General features: G+C 52.0%; 1 protein-coding gene across 3 annotated transcripts in view; it reads right to left on the bottom strand.

The window, feature by feature from the left end:
* The window catches only part of ARHGAP26 (Rho GTPase activating protein 26), a 99,504-nt gene that overhangs the window by 9,421 nt on the left and 68,564 nt on the right, over window positions 1-21,519 (bottom strand). For all 3 annotated transcript variants that reach the window (XM_085236862.1, XM_085236859.1, XM_085236861.1), the window contains 3 exons: window positions 18,460-18,619; window positions 14,804-14,942; window positions 12,122-12,275 (listed from right to left, as the gene is read on the bottom strand). In XM_085236862.1, coding sequence (XP_085092988.1) covers window positions 12,122-12,275; window positions 14,804-14,942; window positions 18,460-18,619 — 453 coding nt within the window. The remainder of the gene's footprint in view (window positions 1-12,121; window positions 12,276-14,803; window positions 14,943-18,459; window positions 18,620-21,519) is intronic.

Below are 21,519 nucleotides of genomic sequence, written 5' to 3'. Positions count from 1 at the left end.
TCTTCCTCTGTTTGGTACTTTAAATACAAGAAAAATTATGCAAAATCTCTCCCCCATATTATTCTCTCAGGAGTCATCTTGCTGCATAAATCACTCAGGTGGAAAATAATGTCACACTTGGGGAAATAAGAGCATGGCTTAAGCAAGCAGGTCCAAAAGAGTTCAGCTTCTTCACACATCTCCAGTTATCAGCTCCTCTTTCCAGGTGAGCACAGCTGACGTGAGCTCCAGGGCAGGAACACGGAGGCGACCCTCTTTGCAGCCATCCAGATACCCAACACATGGCTTTGTCCTCTCACTTTGCTGCTTGGCTTATTTCCCATACAGAAAACTCTAGATGTGCTTTAGTCATTTCATAAACTAGTCAGAAGCTTTTCCAGTTGAATAAGAGGAGAGTGTGGGGAGAGTCCTGCCTCAGGGAGGAGAGCTGGTGGTTTCTGTTGTCCCAATTCACGGACGTTGCCATTTCCAACTACAGCCGGGTTATGCCGGATGCTTCGAAGCGAGGCAATGATGGTTTGGTGCAGCCTTCTGGCACAAAGCTTAGAAACTGGTGTTAATGATGAAGAGATGCTGAATGATTAAGCAAAGAGCGAGAGATGGGAGTGCTGGCAGTGTGAGAAAGGAATCCCATGGGAAGGAGCCGTCCTCACCTAGGGATGCAGGCAATGGGAGCACAGAGCCCTCTCGGCACAGAAGACCCCATTAGCACAGCCCCTTCACAACACATCTCAGCGCACTGCCACAAAGTCACCGACCTGCCACAGGGAGCAGGGGGAGCAGGGGGAGCAGGGGGAGCAGGGCCCCCGGGCACCCAGCCCCACTGCTCGCTCCCAGGCTGTACATCTGTGTGTGTACACATGCACATTCTGCTCCACTAACAGCCACCCCATGCTGAGAGCTCGCATCCTCCCTGCTCAGATGGCTCTCAGCAGACTGGAAACCAACTCGGCAGACTCGATGTTGAATCAAGTGCATTCCACCCTTATTCAAACTCTAAATTATTAATAGAAGAGTTGTAATGTGCCAGTAGGCAGTCGAGCAGCAGCCTGGGAGGGAGTGTTGGTAAATCAGGAGCCAGCATCGCAGTCACATCTTTTCCACCGCGCCACTGCTTCTAATTCATGAGGCAATTCCGCCAGCCTGGATGCATTAGTCACCAACAAATGGGATTCACAATTAAGGAGAAGTTGACAGCCCTCCAGAAATCTCTCCTTTTTCTCTGGCATTTAAATCCACCACCACCCTTCGCTCCCCAGAAAGAAAAACCCTCCCATCTACCCCTCAGCAACCATAAGGGACTCCTGCAGAATGGACATTGGAGCCACAAGACGCAGTTCTTGAGTCACACAGCCTGTGTCCAGGGGGCCTCAACCTCCCCGCTGTGCTGAGCATAGAGGTGCTGGGCAGGAATTGCAGCCCCCCCAGGGCCCAGGAGGAGCCCCAAGGAAGCAGTGCCATCCCGCAGGCAGCACAGCACCACTGCAGCACCAACGCCATGAGCTGCCACTGCCAGCACCCCGGAGGCAGAAAGGCAGAACAGCCCCTTCCACTTTATCAGTGATTTCTGGAAATATTCAGAAGAGCTATTTTCCACATTAAAAAATCACTGCTTGCTAGTAATCATCCTTGCATAATCTGACAGAAGGCCACTTGTAGATTCAAATCCTATCACAAAACAAACCGCGTTTGTTTCAGCGTTCACCAGCAGCACCCGCTGAAATGCTGGGTTTTATTGCCATGCAAACTCTGCTCACGCAGTGCAGAGCACCAACACCTGCACACTATGGCAGGCAGGCTGGGAAAAGCAGCGGGGATTATTTTGGCCTGTGGAAGTGATGGAGAGCAATGGATGAGCACAACAGTATTCCTCATTTTCTTGATCTGCCTGACTTCTGTTCCTCAGTGCCTCATGTTTTGCAAGTATTATGCAAACATCTGTTATACAGGGCAGGTCAGAATACAGCACCCCAAAAGTACAACTCTGAAATGATCCAACGTGATCATTTTTATAAAAAAAAAAAAAGAGGGTTTTATCTGTTCTTCCTTTTTTTGCTCAAAAAACCCAAACTTTGCATTAACACTTCTGCCTGTGCAGCTCTAGCCAGTCAGCTCTGCTGTCCAGCTGCAGCACAGCTGGGTGCTATGCACGCTGCTGCCTGCCCACCGACAGCCTGGTTTCCTCACCGCTGCCCAGGCACAGATGCAGCCTCTTCTCCATTCCCATTAACCAAACACAGGCAATGTTAACATGAACAATTCACAGAATCATAGAAGGGCTCAGGCTGCAAGAGACCTTAGAGACCACCCAGCACACTCCTGCTGCAGGCTGGGTGCCCCCCAGCTCAGGCTGCCCCAGGCCTCCTCCAGCCTGGCCCAGGGCACCCCCAGGGACGAGGAATGCACTCATCCCCAGGGCTGGGGCGTTCACTTCTTGGCTGACTACTTCTGCACTTCCACCTGTAACGCTCCCTGTGCTCTCTAGGTTTCACTGTGGGTTGTTCCCAGAAGGATGGAGTCCTTAGGAGACACACAGGTCCCTGAGCCACCCTCAGTGGGACCACGACGGGCTGATCTCCCAGGGCACCCTCCTCTCCACTGCCACCTCCTTTAGTGTTTTTCCAAGTGCAGCACAGACAGCAGCAAAGCTAAAGTGGTGCCACTCCCTCCCGGGGTTCCCTCCCTGTGCCCCCCAGCCCTGGGACACCGAGGGCAGCACCCACAGCTCTGTGCCCAGGGCAGGCGAGGCAGGCAGTGCTGCAGCGCACAGCCCCATAATTGGCCATGGTTCTTATGCTGCTGATAATTTCCCAGCTTAGCACTGCCCTGTCAACAGTGTCTGCACACCGGCTTTGTGCACAGCCAGAATGCAGCTGGACGGAAAGCAGGTGAGAGCGAATTAATCGTGGGCAGGATCCCTTACCCAGGCAGAAAGGGCTGCAGAGATCAGGTTACCTTCACTTCATGGCAAAGTGGGGGCCTCACAGCTCCAGCTCATTTATGAAGTTAATTAGGCACCTGGATCTTCTTTCAGAGGAGAAAGAAGGTCTTTATGAGCGGTGGCCCCACGCTCCCCCTCCGAGGAAATCACTGCTTTCTGCAGGGAAACCAGAGCCTGGCAGCACTCCTGGACACAGCACCCAGCACCCACAGCACCCAGCACCCTGCAGGAACATCCCACGCTCATAAAAGGTTCTGCCAAGCAAAGTCTGGGCTGCATCCTTGGCTCTGAATTAAATCTGCCCACAGAAAGAGGCACCTAAGAATGCATTCAGCTGGGTCTGTAAAATATTTTGTTTCTAGAGACATTTATAGGTGGCAGAGAGCTAATTTACTATCGGTTTGCTTTCAGCAGTCTCATTAAAAGAGTTGGCTGGGAGCACTTTCAGGAGGCCCAGCCCAGAGCTCACAGGCAGCAGGGCAGGGCTGGGGAGGAGGGCAGTGCTGCTGGAGATGCTCAGTGCTGCACCATCCCCGTGCTGCTCCCCCAGCTGCCCCGAGGAATGCCCTGTTGTAGCATCTTTGATTCCTGCATCCATTTCCCCACAATGGCCTTAATGTATTTTCAAACACCGCTTTATTTGAAAGCGAAATTTCCATTAGCCAATATTTGTCTGAGGCAGTTTCTTTGAAGAAAATACAGCCACGCAGCTATCTCCCCACTAATTATATGAATTAAGAAAGCAATGAAAGTGCAGTGAATGTATTTTCTTCCTCGGGCTTTCAGGAAAGCTGTCTTTTAAGCAGCTTTGATGCTGAAGTCTGAGGTGCTTTTTTAGACCTCTCGGAGGGAGCCATACCATTCTAATCTCATTCAGTTTGCGAGAAGCACCCTCAGATGTTCCCAGAGCAAATCACATAAACAGAGCAGCACAGTTCAAAAGCAGAATCTTCTAAGAAGTCTCCTGGGAGGCAGCGCTGCGGGGAGCCGCAGGGAGCTGGAGAGGGCTGGAGCCTGCACGGACTGTCCCACTGTCCCACAGTCCCACTGTCCCACAGTCCCACTGTCCCACAGTCCCACTGTCCCACTGTCCCACTGTCCCACTGTGACCGCCTGCGGGGCACTCGCATCCCAGGAGGATTATGGCTCAGCTGCAGGCTGAAATCAGCCACACGCTCTATTCCTGCTGAGGAAAGGAGGAGAGGTTTCTGCACGCATTAGTAAAAAGGACACTGCTGAATTGTCTCTCTTTTAATGGATGAGCACATAGAAAATACGTTGATGAATGGCTGCTAGTTCACATGGGGCTAGCTACAAAACTGGAGACTTTATGAGAATATTTGGCCTAATTTTCAAGTTCAGCCTGCGGAAAGTTTCTAGACCAGGAGCCAACAGAAAAGTCAAAGAGCTGAAGGTCTGAGAAGTGGTTATGCCAAACTCCTGGGCAAATGGAAAACACGCGGGGCAGAAAAGCAGATCGAACCCCAACCCTGAGCACAGAGCCAGCAACCCAAATGCACCTTGATGAAAGTTTGTCATTTCCCTTTGCTCTTCCCAAACAAGATCGCTGCTCTTGTGGCCTACAAGCTCCTTTTTCATGCATCTTAGCATACTGAAAGCATATAAATGCTTCTAAAATAAATCCAGGATTATTTAAGTACAACACACAAAAAACCCTATGCAAGTTATACATACCAATAAATACAAACGGTTTCTACGTGTGTGTGAACACAGATTCAAATGCACCACCCTCAGCAGCTCTGCCTGCAGCACATCTCTGCAGCCTCCTGAGCGTGCTGCTCGTGCTTTGAAGGAACAGCTGTAAGGATGCCTGCCAGACCCCCAGGTCCCCAAAGCCTATGGAGCTGTCTGACTGCAGGCAGAACGCGGGACTCCCAAGTTAAGCTGCTTCACTAAAACAAACACAGACACCCAAAAAAGTAAATAAGTCATAAGATACTTGGAATATGATGTCATCTGGAATAAGCCAAGCGACAGACTGGGAATTTCAGGGCCTGTTTTCAAGTGTGAAAACCAGGAGATGTGCAGTTTCTTGCTTTGAGCAATAAACGATTCCCCCCCCGAGCACCGACCCACAGCTGTGCTGTGCCTCACCTGCACTGGGGTCTGCAGAGCACTGGGTCCCTGCTCGGGTGGGCTCACAGCTACAGCAACTCTGCAGGCTGTGGGGACATCTGCATCTTCAGCAGAAGGCCGAAAGAGGTACAGTGGACAAGGACAGCAGGGGCTCCCGATGCCTGCGCCCACCCTGCTGGGCATGGCCCTCAGCACCATCCTGCTCCTCAGTGCCCCGAGCAGAGGCACCAGCTGACCCAGATGGCATTTCCCCTTGCTAAGTCAGCCAGATACTGAGAGCTGAGAGCACCACTTGCTTACCAACCATCACCATTCACTTCGTGAAGGCATGAAAAATGTGGCAGTGACTGATGAGCACCTCGCAGACACTGCACCCCAATGACCCCCATGACACCCCCTCGGGATCAGGAGCTGCAGGAACGCTTTCCTAGCTGGAAACCCAACATGTGGGTCCAGCTGCCATTCAAGACCTTGCAGCCAGATCCGGGGTGTAAAGAAAGATTTACTGTAGGGATGGGGACCCCAGCCCCATGCTGAGGGCAGCACTGCTGGCTGCTGCACCTCAGGCCGCTTTACACCCAACTAGACATGCATTATGTTGCCCTGTAGGGCTCTGCCCTACAGAAGGCTGCTTGGGCAGCCCTGGGCACCACTGGCAGCCGCACTCCAGAAGCTCCTATGCTCACAACCTCTCAGCTGCAGCTTCGCCAAGCGCTGCATAGAAAACAACGGGGTCCTGGCTCACAGCTTGCTGCAGTGAATGAAACAAAAGCTGCAAAGAGTTCCTGGGCATTCACGGCCTGCAAGTGCCCCCCCTGTCTTGTTCTCTTTGTGCCTTCTGGGGGGTCCTTTCACAAATAAAAAACGTTTCTTCCCACTGCCAACTTCACACAGCACCCAGAAACTCAGCTTCTCTCCTTCAGAGCTGCCGACCTTCACACCTGGCTGATATCGCCGCCAGCCACGCAGTAGCACCACTCCTGAAATCAGGGTTTGTCCTTACACTGCTTTGACTAATGAAGCACGGTGCAGGAAAGGCTCACTTTTCTCCTACTACTGATGACTCCACAAAAGTCAAAACAAAATCAACAAAACACTGAACCGCTTCATTTTTGCTGCTTTCTGAGCGAGAACGGGCAGCAGAGCTGCTGAATAAGGCTGTGTCATGTTTATAAAGTTATTTTTCAGAGTGGAAAAAGTGACTTCAATTCTGCAAGGAACCAGCAGCGTTTAAAGGTCTACTCACTGCTCATGTGTTTCTGCTTATGTGCGTTACAACTGATAATTGCTGAAGCTGTTTGCGTTTTTAAGAGACTATTTATTCCAACAAATATCACCATTTGCCATTCAGTGATGTTACCCTGATTATTTGCTGCTAGACACAAATTTGGGATCCCCAAGGACCCCGGAGCAGAGCATGGCGATGAGGCGGTGCCAGCTCGGGATGGAGAACGTGCACTGAGATGTCCAGTGAAAATTCATCCTGGTCCTGTAAATCAAAAGCACATGGGAATAACCTTTCTTCCTCACACTAATTGGGCTATTTTTTTCATGAGCACTAGACCTTAGGTCTGCTCCTCATTTCTTTCCACATCCATGGAGGAAAAGAAATAGCCATACTTGGTCAATAAGTAAATAAAATAAAATGCAAACAGAAACATGACGACTAAACCCAAGTTTCCCAAAGCTATGATTCCCTAAAGCTGCAGTCCCCAGGGCAAAGAAGGCACCGGATCACTCAGCCATCCCAGCGGGACAGCAACCCCAATGGGACAGCGATCTCAGGGGCCAGCCATCCCGGGGGGCAGGCAGCATTTCATGCCCAGCCCAGTACCCGCTCCGTGCACTTCCATGCACTCCATGCTCTGACAGAAGCCACAAAGCCCTGAAGGCACCAGGGCCATAACACAGCTTTAACCCCATCACTTCCATCTGTGCGTGGCTGAGCTCCCAGCCTGGGGATGCCTCCCCGTGTCCTGCTGGGCAGGTACCTTCTTGGGATTTTAGAAAAACAAAGCTAACCCAGAGTTATGTGGCTGGTATTTTTGGAGACAGCCGCCCACACAACTGACGCTCCGGTCCCACCTCACAGAAAAATGTGCATTTTCGTGCCTGCTCTGCTCAGGTAAATCCTCCATGCTTCCACCCCACTCCAACCGCGGTGGTTCCTGCTCTTCAGGCTCTGTGGTTTTCCCGGGCCCCCGAAGGGCCCCCGGCTCTGCCCCCATCCCCACCCCCCCCGGCAGCCACAGCCCCCACTTCCCACCGCACCCCAGCTCCTGAAGTTTGGGGTGAGCTGGGGCAGCTCCTGGCCTCCATCCCAAACCAAGGGGCTCCTGTGGGGCTCTCATGATTCCCATCACGCCAAGTGTCCGGCTGTGCCTTGGAAGCCTCGTGCTTGGCTCTGCAGCCAGGCTCACCCCAGCGCTGTGCCAGGAGGGATGCCCAGTGTGGACGAGGCGTGTGAGGACAGCCTGCCCCTCTCCCTGCCTGGCGCCCGCCTGGGATGGCCGGAGCTGTGGTGTCCTCACGAAAGGACAGCCTCACAACCTGCTCTAAAATTATCCCCGGGATTGAATTGCCCTGTCACCACTCGGAGAGCTGTGGAGCCATGTGCTGCCTGCAGTGCTCCAGCGAGGGCACCGGGCAAAGCACGGCACAGCACAGCATGGCACAGCACGGCAGGGCAGGATGGCATGACATGGTGCAGCACAACAAGCACGGCACAGCACAACAAAGGAAGGCGAAGTCCACCGCAGCCTTCAACCCACACTCCGCGGTTGTCCCCAGAGCCCCTCTCTGATGCTCAGGGCTGAGGGCAGAGCAGCTCTGCACGACCCTCCCACAGCTGCCAGGTCCCACGAGTGCTGGCCGGGTCGCCAGGCACGCTGCCATGCAGGCGGCCCAGAAATGGGAGCTTTTGTCTCTGAGAACACTGCTAAATAATACACGGCGGGTTTTGTAACTTCAGAAATCAACCATCCCTAAAAGTGCATTAGAAAACTCTAAGAAGTAACTGTTTGGAAATTTCCATGTGACTTAGAACCATCCCAGAAGTACTGTTGGGCTGCACTTCATTGTATCAGAAGCAGTGGAACATTCTTCACTGGCAGCAAAACATTAAAAAGGGTGGGAGGTGATAAAATAAATGCTCAGAGCTACCATTGGGAAACAGCACCGCAAAGACACAGCCAAGGACTTCAGGAAGGGAGAAGCGTTCCCCTCCCATAGCACAGTGCTGTTTGCTGGGCACACAGCACCGGAGAGTGGCAGGCAGTGAATTCTGGGTGCTCCCTCCCCACACACACACAGCCACCCTGTGCTTGTGGTGCAGAGCTCTCCTGAAAGGGAAGGCAGAAGCCCCCTGGGCATTGTTGCATGCTCACAGTCATAAGAGCTCAGGCTGATGACTTTGTGAAGTTGCAGTGCAAAAATCCCGCCTGTCTGGTTACATGGAGAAAATCAGCCGGCCCCACCTCACCTCCAGAACAGTCACGCACAGAAAGAAACTGCCAAGAGAGGAGAAACTGAAACCCTTGCTGCTCCATCCACAGTATCCAGCGAGCCCCAGCCGCCCTTGGTTTTACAGACTCCAGTACCCAGCAGCAGGAGCAGCATCACCCAGCAGCACTGCAACGCAGCAGCAGTGCCACACAGCAGCAGGGCCACCCAGCAGCAGCTGCACACCCAGGCACTGAACTCACTATACATGCAAGCAGAGGCCACCGAGCCAGCCTACAGCACCCAGCCCTGCTCAGCTGCACGCACCCAGAGCACGGCCAGCTTCCTGCAGGCACTGGGGTCTGCGGGCAGCACGGGGTACTGACAAGGCTGGGAAATAAAGAGAGAACAAGAAACAGGAGGCAGGCACCAAGCAGGGTGCAGGCTGTCAGCCCAGCACGCCCAGCTGAAAAACAGCTCCTGTGGTCATCTGCAGGGACCGACCCACAGCCCCACAGGAACGCATCTCCACGCCACCAGAGCGAGGTCCTCGTTTGGAGGATTTTAATAACCACACTCTTAAATCACCGTGATCACACAGTTTACTTGGAAAACTTCCCCCATTGCAGCTGAAGGATCTATCTGTGGTAGAAACACGGGCTTTTCTGGCTTTTGTCCTGCCACGTTTTCTACAGCAGCTTTCTGCAACGTCAAAAGTAAAGAAAACCAGAGATGATCTCAAAAGAAAGAAGTGCCCATGCAGGGGGTGGCAGCAGGCAGCCGCTCCGCTCCCTCGTGCCCAGCGACAGCTCCTGGCAGGGAGCAGCCCTGCTGACTCACAGCACAGCTCCCGCCCCGAGCACTTCTTCCATAAAAATAAACCCAGCCCTAATAAATCAGCGCATTCCCATAGTAAAACCCTGATTGGTGGCTGGGAAGGAAGAGCCTTCGTCCCACAGCTGAACTATTTCCCTCCGGGCTGGTGATGGAGGAGCAGGATTGAGGAAGGCAAACCCCTGACATGCAGGCACAGGCAGTGCGGCTGCTCTGCATGAGATGTGAGGAGCAGGAGCACAGAGCAGGCCTGAGAGCAGGGCACTGCTCACCGCTGGGATGGGGAGCTGGGTGCACAAAGCTCACACATCTCCACCACCACAGACAGTTATTAAATGCCACATTTTAAGGCCACCTCGCGATGTATCAGGGCTCACTGCAGCAAAACAAAATCGAGAAATCCCCCTGCATTTGTAATTCTTCACCAGTGAACCACAGAATTATTCAGGTTAGAAAAAATCTCCATTCCCTCAGCTGCTTCCCATAGGATGTGTGCTCCAGACCCCTCAGAGCTCCGCTGTCCTCCTCTGGACACAACTGACTTTACTCCAACAAGTCCACTGAGATCAGCAGTTATCAGTTGTAACTCATGTAAGCAAAAACATATGAGAAGTGGTCACCATATGCCACACTTCCCACATGGGCTAGGGGCCTGGGACACGGCAACCAAGGGCACCAAACCCATCCACCAGCAGCAATGGCACCAAACCTGTCTGCTGGGCAGCAGCAAAGCAAAGAGGTAAAAGGCTGTGGTCAGTGATGGCTGCATGCAGCGCCCATCAGCTCCTCTGTTTCAATGGTAACTTTAGACACCAAAAAAAAAAAAAAAAAATCAGAACAAAATCAATTCTGTTCTGGCGTGGTTTTTAATTTACTAACCTGTGCTGTTGCTGCTTTAGAGAAGGAAGCACCAAATCCAGGATTCCTTGCTTGTTCTCTTAAGGAGTTCTTTGTTCATAAAGAAATCCTTTTTTCTCTACAGGCGGAAAGTGGGGCTTCCCATCCTCCTCGCACCTGGGGCTCTGCAGCTGCTGTGCTCAGGCACTGACAGCACAGCGCAGTGAGCTGCCCCGGCCTTGAGACAAGATGGGGCAGCCCTGACCCACAGCCAAAAACTCAAAGAAAACAGTGAAGAATGCAATAAAACGAGAAAGTCCTGAAGAGGAGCTTCATGATGGGTCTCACAGGTCTGGCAGAGGGTTTGGCATGGAGCTGAGGAGGGTTTGGCATGGAGCTGAGGAAGCACCGAGAGCAAGGCAGCAACACACCCTGCCTGCTGCCACGCACCCGCACTGCCGCTCCGTAACCACAGCAGAGCGATGGAAACTCTCACAGCTCCAACAGATAACAGCAACTGACCTCAGTGCCCAAGGGCATCCGGGAATACTGCAGAGCCCCAGCCACTGCAACTGCTTAAAGGAACAGGGCCAGCTTTGCACAGGTGTTATTTGCACAGCAGGGCAGATAGGACAGCGCTGTGGGACACTGGCACCACTCAGGCTGCTCTGACCCCAACCGTCCCACCCACACCTCCACTGCTGCCCCCAGCCTGCCCAGTGAGGAGTGGGGCTGAGCACCGCGGGCCAGATGGAGCCAGCTGCAAGCAAAGGGAGCAAAACAACCTGGGTCCGTTCAGCTACCGCAGCAATGCGGAGGAAATCTAGCAATAACATTTTCACGGCACCACAAATGAAGTTAAAAGCAGACATTTAAAGACAAACGAATGCATCTCAGCAAACTTTAAAACCCAGCAGCGCAGATGAGCACAGAGCTGTCCTACCTGTGGACAGGTACCTCCACATCACTGCGTCCCACGGTGGCCACCAGCAGCACTGAGATGATCGGGGAACGTGCAGCCTTGGCACAAGGCCTGGCTGTTTGGGGCAGCAGAGGTGGTGGGAAGGAGGTGACGCCGATGGTGACGGCCAGAGCCCTGCTCTGCACATGTGCACTTACCTTCACCTCATGCTGCTGCCCGAGCGCCGCAGCCCACGCCAGGCAGGACAGCCATGGCCAGGGGCACCAGCAGTGGCACCAAGCCATTTCTGTGCGGACCCAGGAGAAAGCAGCTGAACCCAAGTGTTCGCCGCGGGCTCCTAAGGGCCTGGTTGCAGGGCTGGTGAGAAGGGGCTGCGCTGCAGGCTGCATGGGGACACGGGGCAGGAAGGCCACCCCACACCGACCCACGTGGACGCGGGGAATCAGGCTGGGCTGAGGGACCACGGCTGCGGGGCTCAGAGCACATCTTCATGTGTGCAGGAGAGGAGGGTCTGTGGGAAAATGCGCAGCCCAGCAGGGCCACGGCAGGAAGGAAATTCCCCATGGCAGAGCCGTCCGCGGTGCGAGGCTGTGTCAAATCCAGGGGACTGCACAAATAACTCCGCCATCCCCCGGGAGTCGTTGCTAAGGTCGCTATTTTTTCCCTTGAACTTTTCAGATGAAGGAAGCAATAGCAGAAGCAATGGCACAGATTTGGCTGGAGATCAACGGTACTGACAACAGTCATAGATTTAAGTCAGAAGAATAGTCCTTTGTGTTTGCTGGAGTTATCTCCAGATGGGTCAAGCAGTTCAAACAGCAATGCAGGGCTCTGCATGCAGCACACCCCGCAGGCGCAGGCTGAGCAAACCCACCCCGCTAATCCCAGCGCTCAGACCGAGACGTGCAGGATGCACCCTAAGCGGCCATTAAAAATTAAAGCATTAAATTGCATTCTTCAACAAACTGCTGGGATTCAGAGCGAGAAACAGCCCCGATTAAAGATTAAGGACGGTGAGCCTATAAAACACTAATTATCACCGTACTTACAGTGAGTTTGGCCTGTTGGGTTTAATTACTTCTAGTTCGAGATCACTTGAGTTCAGGTTGGATTGTGGCGCGCTGTTGGAGTTGAGGAAGCTGTTTACATTTGGAGAGATGACGGATTCCAGGCTGGAGTTGATGATGCTGTTCCTGTTTTCTTCTGGAAAACACCAAAAATAACCAAGAGTTGCCAGACGGAGGCAGCCAGGCTCCTGCCCATCACCCCTGCCCCAGTGTAAATTCAGCAGCATCCTACCAGACCTCCACAGACAGGCACTGAGTTCCCAGGCATGTTTTCTATGTATTATGCATTAAAGTATGAGAAGTAACAGTTATTCTTTTTCTAAAGATGCAACAACATTTTAAACGAATAACATTTTTAGCAAGAAAATATTGATTTTTCTCAAGATATTAATATTTCACGTTCCCAAGGACTTCCAAAGGACCACATAACCCAAGAAAGAAAGGGATGAGACTACAGGCAGGAATGAATTTGTCTGTGGCTGAAATCAGGTACCACAGGACTGAACGCGTTCAGAGGGGATAACAGTTACGGAAGGAGAAAAGGACAGATCACCCAATTAAAGTTTATCCCAACAAAAAAATGCTTCAGTCTAAACATGACATCAGCCACTAGCTGCCTTTCCTGCCCAGGTCTACAACCACAGTGCAGCACTGCTGATAACAGTGAGGAGAAAGACCTGCCCTGCTGCCCAGCTCGCTGCCCACAGCCTGGACTCAGCTCTCCTCATTTCCCTTCATCCTGCCCTGCTAAGAGATGTCCCCCTTATTTGTGTAACTTCAACACTGAGGTGTGAAAACATTATGCATCCCAAAGCAACCTCCACAGCATGGGTTTCCTCCTCATCTCTGTGCTGAATTACCTAAAATCACATTAATTCATTTTCATAAGATGCTTTTTCCGTATAAGCAGCAATTGTAATTGTAATTGAGAGAGGCAATTATCATCACTGATGGCACGGAAAGCTGCTCTACTGCAGAGAACTGCCACTTCTGTGATGATGTTTCCTGAAAGACAGACAACTGCTGGAAAACACAAGGAGTGCCACTTTAATGACAAATTTTTCAAAGAAACTGTACCTCCTGTGCACGCTGATAGGATGAAATTGCTACTGAAAAGCACACGGTCACAAAGAACCCTCTATTCTCAAGCCCATCCATCTGTACATCCCTTCCAATGACACGTCTGCATCAGGACAACAATTAATACTCACAGAAGGAGAAAGCAGTGTAAGAGAGACTCCCGAGCTACATGGAGCGCTAATCCTGAGCACACAGCAGAGAGAAACCCTGCATGCCTGGAAAATAGCTTGGGAGCAGTGCTGCCTCAGGGACAGGGAGGTGGGATGCTGGGTGAGCCCTCTGCCACTGCTTCAAAAGAAATGACGACATGGCCAAAAGGACGTGGCTGCAAAGGGCGGGGAGCAAACCAACACTCCTCGTCACATCACTCACTGTGCCATCGAGTTCTTGTGCTGCCTGGACAAAGTCAGAGTGCTTACGAGGCAGTGAGAGGCTCAAACCCCATTTAGATCAGGCTATCAGCCAGAGATCAGCCAATGCCAAGGATGAGATAATTACATCAACACACGTTACCAGTTCCTGAAACTACATGCCATGAATTTTGGTCTCCAGCAGGCTATTGAGGGAACTCTCCAAACACTGACTGGAAGACAGAGCAGCCAGCAGATGAAATAAGGGAGAAATTAACCTGCCAAAAGGCCTAAAGCCCCAAAAAGGTCGATCCAAAGCAGTCCTTGATCTTTGCCCCCAACAGCACAGTTTTCAGAGCTGTTCCGTGCACTGCACGGCCCCAGCAGAGCCCTGCAGCCTATTCAGATGCCACATCCAGTTGTTTCCAAACATTTTCTGCCTGAGGCTAAAGTTCGAAAATAAGCTCTGTAAGCCTAACAAATCAGTGTCAATTGTCTGTGTAATCTCAGACACAGCTACCAGCCAACGCTGAATTAAAGTCCCTATCAGCTAAGAAACTGGAAGTGTTTCATCTACAGAAGATGGGAGATGAATGGCAGAATTGGAAACCATTCCTTTATTCTATTTCCTCCTTTTTAAAAGTCTGATACTGTGCACAGTTTAAGCAAAGGATTCTTTGCTGAGGCATTTAGCTCAGTCTCACAGCTCAGGGAGCAGAACAGCAAACTCCTGCTGTGTATTTCTGCTCTGCAGCATGTGAGACAGCTGTGTGCAGAGTGAGAGGGGAGGAGGTGATGACTCCTTCACCAACGTATCCGGAGCACCAAATAGAGACCAAAATGGAAAGACCATCTTCAACATTTTTAAACCATCATAATACCTACTCCACAGAAAAATACAGAACATCCTGGCCAGGCTTGCTATATCTGTAGAAGTGCCTGTGGGCATCCAGCGAGAAATAAAGGATCAACTTTGGACACCCCATGGGCTCTGCATTGTGCCCTTCAGCTGCTGGGGACTTGGGAACAGGACAGCAATTCTAAGCACACCAGTGCAGCCTGCACCAAGCCTTGTTGCAGCCTGGGATGGCAGGCAGGCATGGCACAGTGCAGTGACCAGGGGCTCTATCCCCTTACAGGATGCACCTTTCATCAGCACCAGCACAGCCGTGCTCCATGGCAGGGGATTGGCGCTGTGCAGCGACAGGGGGCAGGGCTGGGTGGGGGCACTTACGCTTCTCGTTGGGCTGTGCGGTGTGGAACAGGGTGAGCGGCCGCTCACTGCACGATGGAGGCTTCGAGTCTGTGCTCTTCTTGCGGGACAGCAGCAGCTGTGAGTTCGACGGCGGCGTCTCCGGCACGGTGTTAAATATCTGTTAAAGCCAACAAAGAGGTCTCTTCAGCATCAGCTGCTCAAGCAGAGCAGCTCTGTGCCCTCCGCATCCTGCCATCACACCAAGGAACAGCATCAACGGGGGTCACGCATTCAATAAAGTAACACGTGGGGCATCATTTCCTAAACTCCACATTCTCATTCTGTTTGCACTCCTTTTCTCTACTCTTCACCAAATGCGCACAGCGCAAAATGTGAAAAACCCCAACAACCTGGTAGGCTGCTCCTAGTGAAGGGCCTGCAGTGCCCTCGCAGGTGGTGGGAGAATGCTCAGGGCAAGAACCCCAGCAGGCACCCAGGTATGCAAACGTGGCAGTGCACAGCTGGACAATGGTAGGGCACAGCTGGATAGCAGGACACAGAGGCAGAGTGACACCGAGCTGCCTCCCAACACCTTAAAGGTGGCACACAGCACCCAGGCTAAATGTGACCACTCTCAACAGAGGAAAATCAAGAGCTAGCTGCCTCCAAAAGGACCAGTGCTTATTTTGAAGCTCTGAAGAGGGAGGAGTCAGAGGACCCAGACCCATATAACAAACAGTTCCTGCTAGAGGCGGTCTTGCAGCATCACACCCCTAGAAGCCCTGCCAGCCTACCCAGCAGCACAGGGAGCTCTGCTCTCCTTCATTTCAATGCCTCTTCAGTTTGTTTCACTTTTCAGTTTAAGAAAAACAACTGAGACATGCTCCTCACCGAGCAAACCTGTGTTATAACTCTCCCATCCCAGAGTCCAATTAACAGAGAGAGCGAGACAGTTTAATCATCAGAGTGGGAGAGGAGCAGCCAGGCTCCACAAATTACACAAACAGCCCCCATGCTCGATGTGCAGCTGGAGGCTCCTGGAGCAACCCGCGCCCCTGGTGGAACGCAGCCAAACCTATGAGATGCTCTGCAAGGAGCTGCCCTCCAGCCTCAGCTGGAAGCTCCAAGGCCAAGGACATCGCTGCTACAAAGCTTTGCTAATTGCAGAAAATAAAGATGAGGTGCTGAGGGCTTTGACCTCAGCGTTAATTCTGACAACTGACTGAGGCACTGCAGGGGTCTGGGTAACACCCTGCAGAAACCAGCCCTGTTGGTGGGCAGCAAGGTGCCACTCACAGGTCAGCTGCCCCCTCCTTGGTCTGAAGGGAGCACCAGCAGCACTGTACATCGATCTCATCATTTCCCAGCACTTCATACAAATTGCCTTTTCCAGAGCATTATTAAAGGAGAAGCTTTGGAAAATAAAATGGGTGGACACCTGCAATTTTCCAATACAACACGGCATCCCTGGTTTCTTGCAGAGGATTCACTCTCTGTTTGTTTGTCATGGCAATATCCAGAGCCATCGCAGAAAAACCATTTTATCCTTTTAAAAACACGCAACCCACACGTATCCTGCAGCAGGTTACGCTGCTGTGTTGCTCTCACAAACATAGACTGCACGTCTGCCCCAGCTCCAGTGCTTCAGGGCTCCCATCCACCCCACTGCAGCTCTGGGCACACACACAGCCCAGTGCTCTGTGCCTCGCTGTGACAACAGCAATTTTAATGGGAGAGGCGTCCCACTTACCTGAGGGAAATATAATGTAATACCAGACAGTCGCTGATTGCCAGGAACCATTCAAATCAATTACATTTTCCCTCAGAATGCACTTAATCATAAACAGTGGCTGTGAGTCACCAGCGTAAAACAATATAAAGCAGCAGCAGCGCAGCACAGAGGGCTCACATATTGCTAATCACCTACAGCAGCTCCTGCAGGGAAACTTCAATGACTTCCAATCAATTCAAATTAAGGAATACACTGAAACTAAACAGTCCTAAAAAGGGAGTGAACCGGCACCGGGACTGACTTTAAAGGAGACTTTCCTCCCAGTTGCTGCCACCTGCCACCTCCCTCTTTCTTGGAGAATCTAGGAGAAATGGGGACACGGGTCCAACAGCATCCTGCATGCAGCACCACTGTGCCACACGGTACCCATGCCTCTGTGCAGGCAGTGCAGGCAGCATGGGCAGAGCAGTGCAGACAGTGCAAACAGCATCTCTCCATGCTGCACCATCAGTACCCACTGCATGAGAGCAGCCGGGCAGCACAGACAGCACGCAGCACACACGCCCACCCGCAGTCGATGTGTGACGGCAGCACACAGCCCAGTCACAGCTTTCCCTTCTGCTGGTGCCATAAATTACTCCTAAGGAAGGGTAGCCATGGAAGCACTCGGGAGCCCTGCGGCACCAGGTGTCATTTTGCTGGTGAGCAGCACTGCAGCCCACACAGACGATCACTGCAGAAATCCGTCATCGATCCCCCAGGTGCCATCTGATGGATGAGGCTCAGCTCGAACTGAACAAGAACCAGCCTGAGGCCCTGCTTCTGCAAGGAGCTGCGAGGGGAAGGCAGCCACCGGGCTCAGCGAGGAAAGAGACAGCGAAGTGCACCCACAGCAGTGAGACAGTGCTTGAATGCTCTCCCGGTGCCACTGCTGGGACACCGCAGACGGACAGACAGATGGATGGACAGACAGACAGGCGGATGGCCACCAACAGCCCCACAAGGCTCATGCCTGCTGCTCAGCACAGGGCTGGGGCTCAGCCACAGGCTCACGGCCGCTGCTTGCACTCCCCTCTGCAGCAGCACACGATTAAGCAATCACTGTAACTGCACCCCACAAAGATAAGAGAAAATAGCTCCTCCATGCTAAATAAATACCACGGTGTTTATCTGCCTGTGGAGGAAATTTCTCCAACAACATGCAAACCATCCATCCATCCCTGCTGGACATGCACTCGCTGCCCCTCGGCAGCACCAGGCAGATGAGCCCCAGGGCTGACACCTGCACCACATGCACGTGGGACTCAGCCCTGCAGCTTACACATGCAACTGAGGGACTAACACTCTCTGGAGAGAGCCCCGAGTAGCAGACAGCCCCAAGCATCACATCCTCCCTGGCCCAGGCTGCTTTCATATCACAGGCACCCAGCAGCACTGCATGGGAAGTTCAGCAACACACCACCTCTGACCAGTGGCCCTGGAGGCTGCTGTGTCTCACCGCCACCCCATGCATGTACAAGCACTCTGAGCAATGCTCGTGTTCAGTGTTTTAGTGTTACCATTTGCAGAATTACGTGGCCTCTCACGGGCACTCATTTGAGAGCCTTCTCCTGTTATCACTTCGAAGGTGACCAGAACCCCAGGGGTCAGTGAGCGCCCTAGGGGAGGGCCAGCAGTCCTCCAGCTGTAGCTACTGTAGTGTTGCACCAGCAGAGCCAGCAACAGGTGGGAGCATCCCTGCAACAGACACAGCTGTGCCTTGTCACAGCAGATCAGTGCTGTGGAGAAAGTCAGTGCTATGATAAACACAGATGTAGTCAGAAAAGCAGGAACCGAGTCGGGCCCTTTGTGGCTGCTGACACAGACAGCAAGGAGGGCCCTGGGGAAGTGGGCTGCAGCTTGCAAAGTGACAAATCTGGTGTAGGAAATAAACTGTACCGATAGAAGCAAGTAAAGTCTTTACCTTCTCATGGTTTTCTATTAAAATTTCAATCACAATATTCTGAAACTTGATGTCCATAATGGCAGCGACTGTTTCCTCCTGAGGTCGAAGCAGCGTTGGTCCAAACACCACACCCAGATTAGCAACAGTCATCAGGTTCTGCTTGTGGTTATCTGCAACTCTGCAAAAGAAAACCAACAGAAGTAGGTGATGGGAACAATCAGGATGGACCCCCATCCTTGCCTGGCACCAGGCTTACAAGTCTGTTTGCTTTCCTGACACTTCTGGGGAGCCCCCTGAAGCTTCAGCCATGTGGAAAAGTACAGCCTTAACTGTTGTGTTATGGCAGGCACTGCAGCTCAGGATTTGGCTAATCCCATAAAACCCCAACGCTTCCCCGGCCACCGAGGCTCATGTTGCAAACCACTCCCAGGAAAACATCTTGAATCATTAATGCTTGAAACCCTTCTAAAAACAAATTGTTGGACCTCTGACACACGCTGCTCTCCAGCTGAACAAGTGACCTCATATGTTCCAAAATCCAATCCTTTCTCACCCATTTTTTTGCCTTCACGGGTCAGCCCCATCAGGTTGGCTGCAGGAGGCCGGCGAGGAAACTTCCCAGCCAGGAACACCTGGACACTCGAGCCTTGCTCCCAGACAGGCCACATGGTGACACGTCATGTAGTGAATGCAAGTCACAAGGAGGTGACAAGGAGGATGTGCAGCAGGAGCCCACAGCCCTATCACCACAAGTCTGTGGTTTTTTCCTGCCCTCTTCAACCAGGAAGCTCAGTGACTTCAGACAGTGTCAGCACAGAACTGCATCCTATGTTTTTAGAGCAGTGCCTTTTCCCCATGATCTCTCTCCCTGGAGAAATACACTAGGCCAGCACATGGGAGCACAGGACTCCGACACTGCTGCAAGTTACTGCCATGAGCTTTTATTGCTGATCACAGCACTAAGATTGCAGTGCTCATCATGCGTGCAGACGCAGCTCATTTCAGCACGGTGTAAACTCAAAATAAAATAAGCTTTCTATCCTTCTCCATCCAAGCCTCATTTGAGTCAGAAAAGATCTCTTCTCTCCTCATCCTACACAGGGCTTCCTGGGTGACAGCAGTGGCAGCAGCAGATCTGAGGATGGCTGGAGCTCCTGCCCCACGTAGTCTTGCCCCCACACTCAGTGCAGGCAGGAGCCTGGTCTGCTGCATGTTCCAGCCCTGCAGAGCACACAGTGGCACACTGAGAACGCCAGGGCTTGTGTTCCAACCCAAAGGTGCAGAAATCCCTTTTACTCATCACCTCCCCGGTGTCAGGAAGCCCTGGATGTTTCCTCACGGTGTCTGAGAAGCCCCCCCTGCCTGCAGACCGACCCCACGGCCACGCACCCAAATCCCCTTCCTCCTCCCACACCTCCCTAATAGACATTTACAAATGCCACTGGAATTTTCACCTTGCAGCACAATCTATATTTCAAATGCACACTCCTGTGCTCCCATTTGGGTCTCAGAAGACAGAAACTGAAATAGTTGTGAATAGCACTAATAAAATAATAATTGTAATGATCTTCTGTGGTTACTAAAACAATGTTCATTTATAAAAAAAACAACCAAATTGATCTAAGTCTTACAAAATTAGGTCCCTTCATTTCTCATTACCATTATCACGCAATACATCACTCTAATAAATTGCCCTGTCATTGACTTATTACAGCCAGGCAGCCGTACCCAGTCCCGTTAATTATTACAGACTGCAGCATTAATGGGTTCCCAACGAGGACAGGGCCCTGCTGCACACACAGCCCCGCTCTGCACTGCCCTGGTGCTTTGGCTCTGCAAAGGGCCAACATTCTGTAACCATACAGCCCTCAGTCCCTGCTGGAACAAACAGGGTGGCACAGCACCGCTGTACTGCGGGTACTTTTCCACCAGCAGCCTTTATAATGGCTACTAAAGCTATGCTACAAAACATGATTCACCTTTCACATCCTTCACATTCCACATCCATTATCCACAGGATGATTTACCATAAATTATACCTCTTCATCTGCCTTTGTACCAGCAAATAATGCCCTGGTTTCTAAAGATGGGGTGTTCTCAACCAAAGTGTCCCTAATGCCAGTGCTTTTCACAGATGCTCTCTGCAGACATCACTCGTTCCATACCAGAGCTGCCCTCCAGATGGTTTACAAGTACTTGCTGCATTTTCCTTTTAACCTGCTGTTTCTTCCTGGCCCTCGGTGCACTCTGAAATCAATTGCACTGGCAGTAATTCACCTGGGTCCCTTCTCAGGGCTGTCTCCACCCACGCTTTGCAGTCTCCTGCAGCACAGATGGGAGGTGGGAACCCAGCACAGCTCCCTGGGTAGCAGTGGCTGCTCACAGCTGGGCTCCAGGCTGGTTATGGGCTGTCCCTCCCAGCACCCACTGCCCTGCCAGCACCCAGTGCAGCATCACAGGCACTGATGTAAGCACTGCCACTGCTGCAGCCCTGCAGCACCGCTGCCCTGAGGCCATGCAGCCACTCAGCTTTGCATTCACTCTCAGAAAAACAAAGGAGAAGGGGAGCAGAGAAAATCCATGTTGTACGCTAAATTAGATTACGCCTGGGTTGCTTGGATACTGTATAATCATTGGCATGACCAAACATAATTTAATACAGAGTAATCGGTAGTCAGGCTTCAGTGCAGGGGAAGCATACAGGAACGGTAAATATTTCTTTTTTGCACAGGCTTGAAATCAGCATCAGGTAACAAACGCACTGCATTGAGGCATGGCGAGCTGTGGGAAATGCTGTCCCAGCACTCCTTTATTTTACAGATGTTAACAAACCTAGTTTGTCCAGCCTGCTCCACAGCTCCTACTCACTTGTATGGAAACCCAATTATGGGACCCATTTCACTGCCCACTGACCCACACAGAGAAGCCTGTGGTGTGAGAAGCCCCAGGAGCCCCGCACAGCAGCCAGCCCACCCCACAGTAGTGCCCAGTGTCCCAAAAAACAATACAGCCAGCCTAACAAGCTCTATAGGATGGAAACAACGCTGTTACACCACACTGCTACACACCGGTCAAACC

Source organism: Meleagris gallopavo, chromosome 15 (assembly GCF_905368555.1).
Source record: "Meleagris gallopavo chromosome 15, MGAL_WU_HG_1.1, whole genome shotgun sequence".
NCBI lineage: Eukaryota > Metazoa > Chordata > Aves > Galliformes > Phasianidae > Meleagris > Meleagris gallopavo.
Note: the sequence above shows the minus strand (reverse complement) of the source record. Positions and strands in the feature narration are given on the sequence as shown.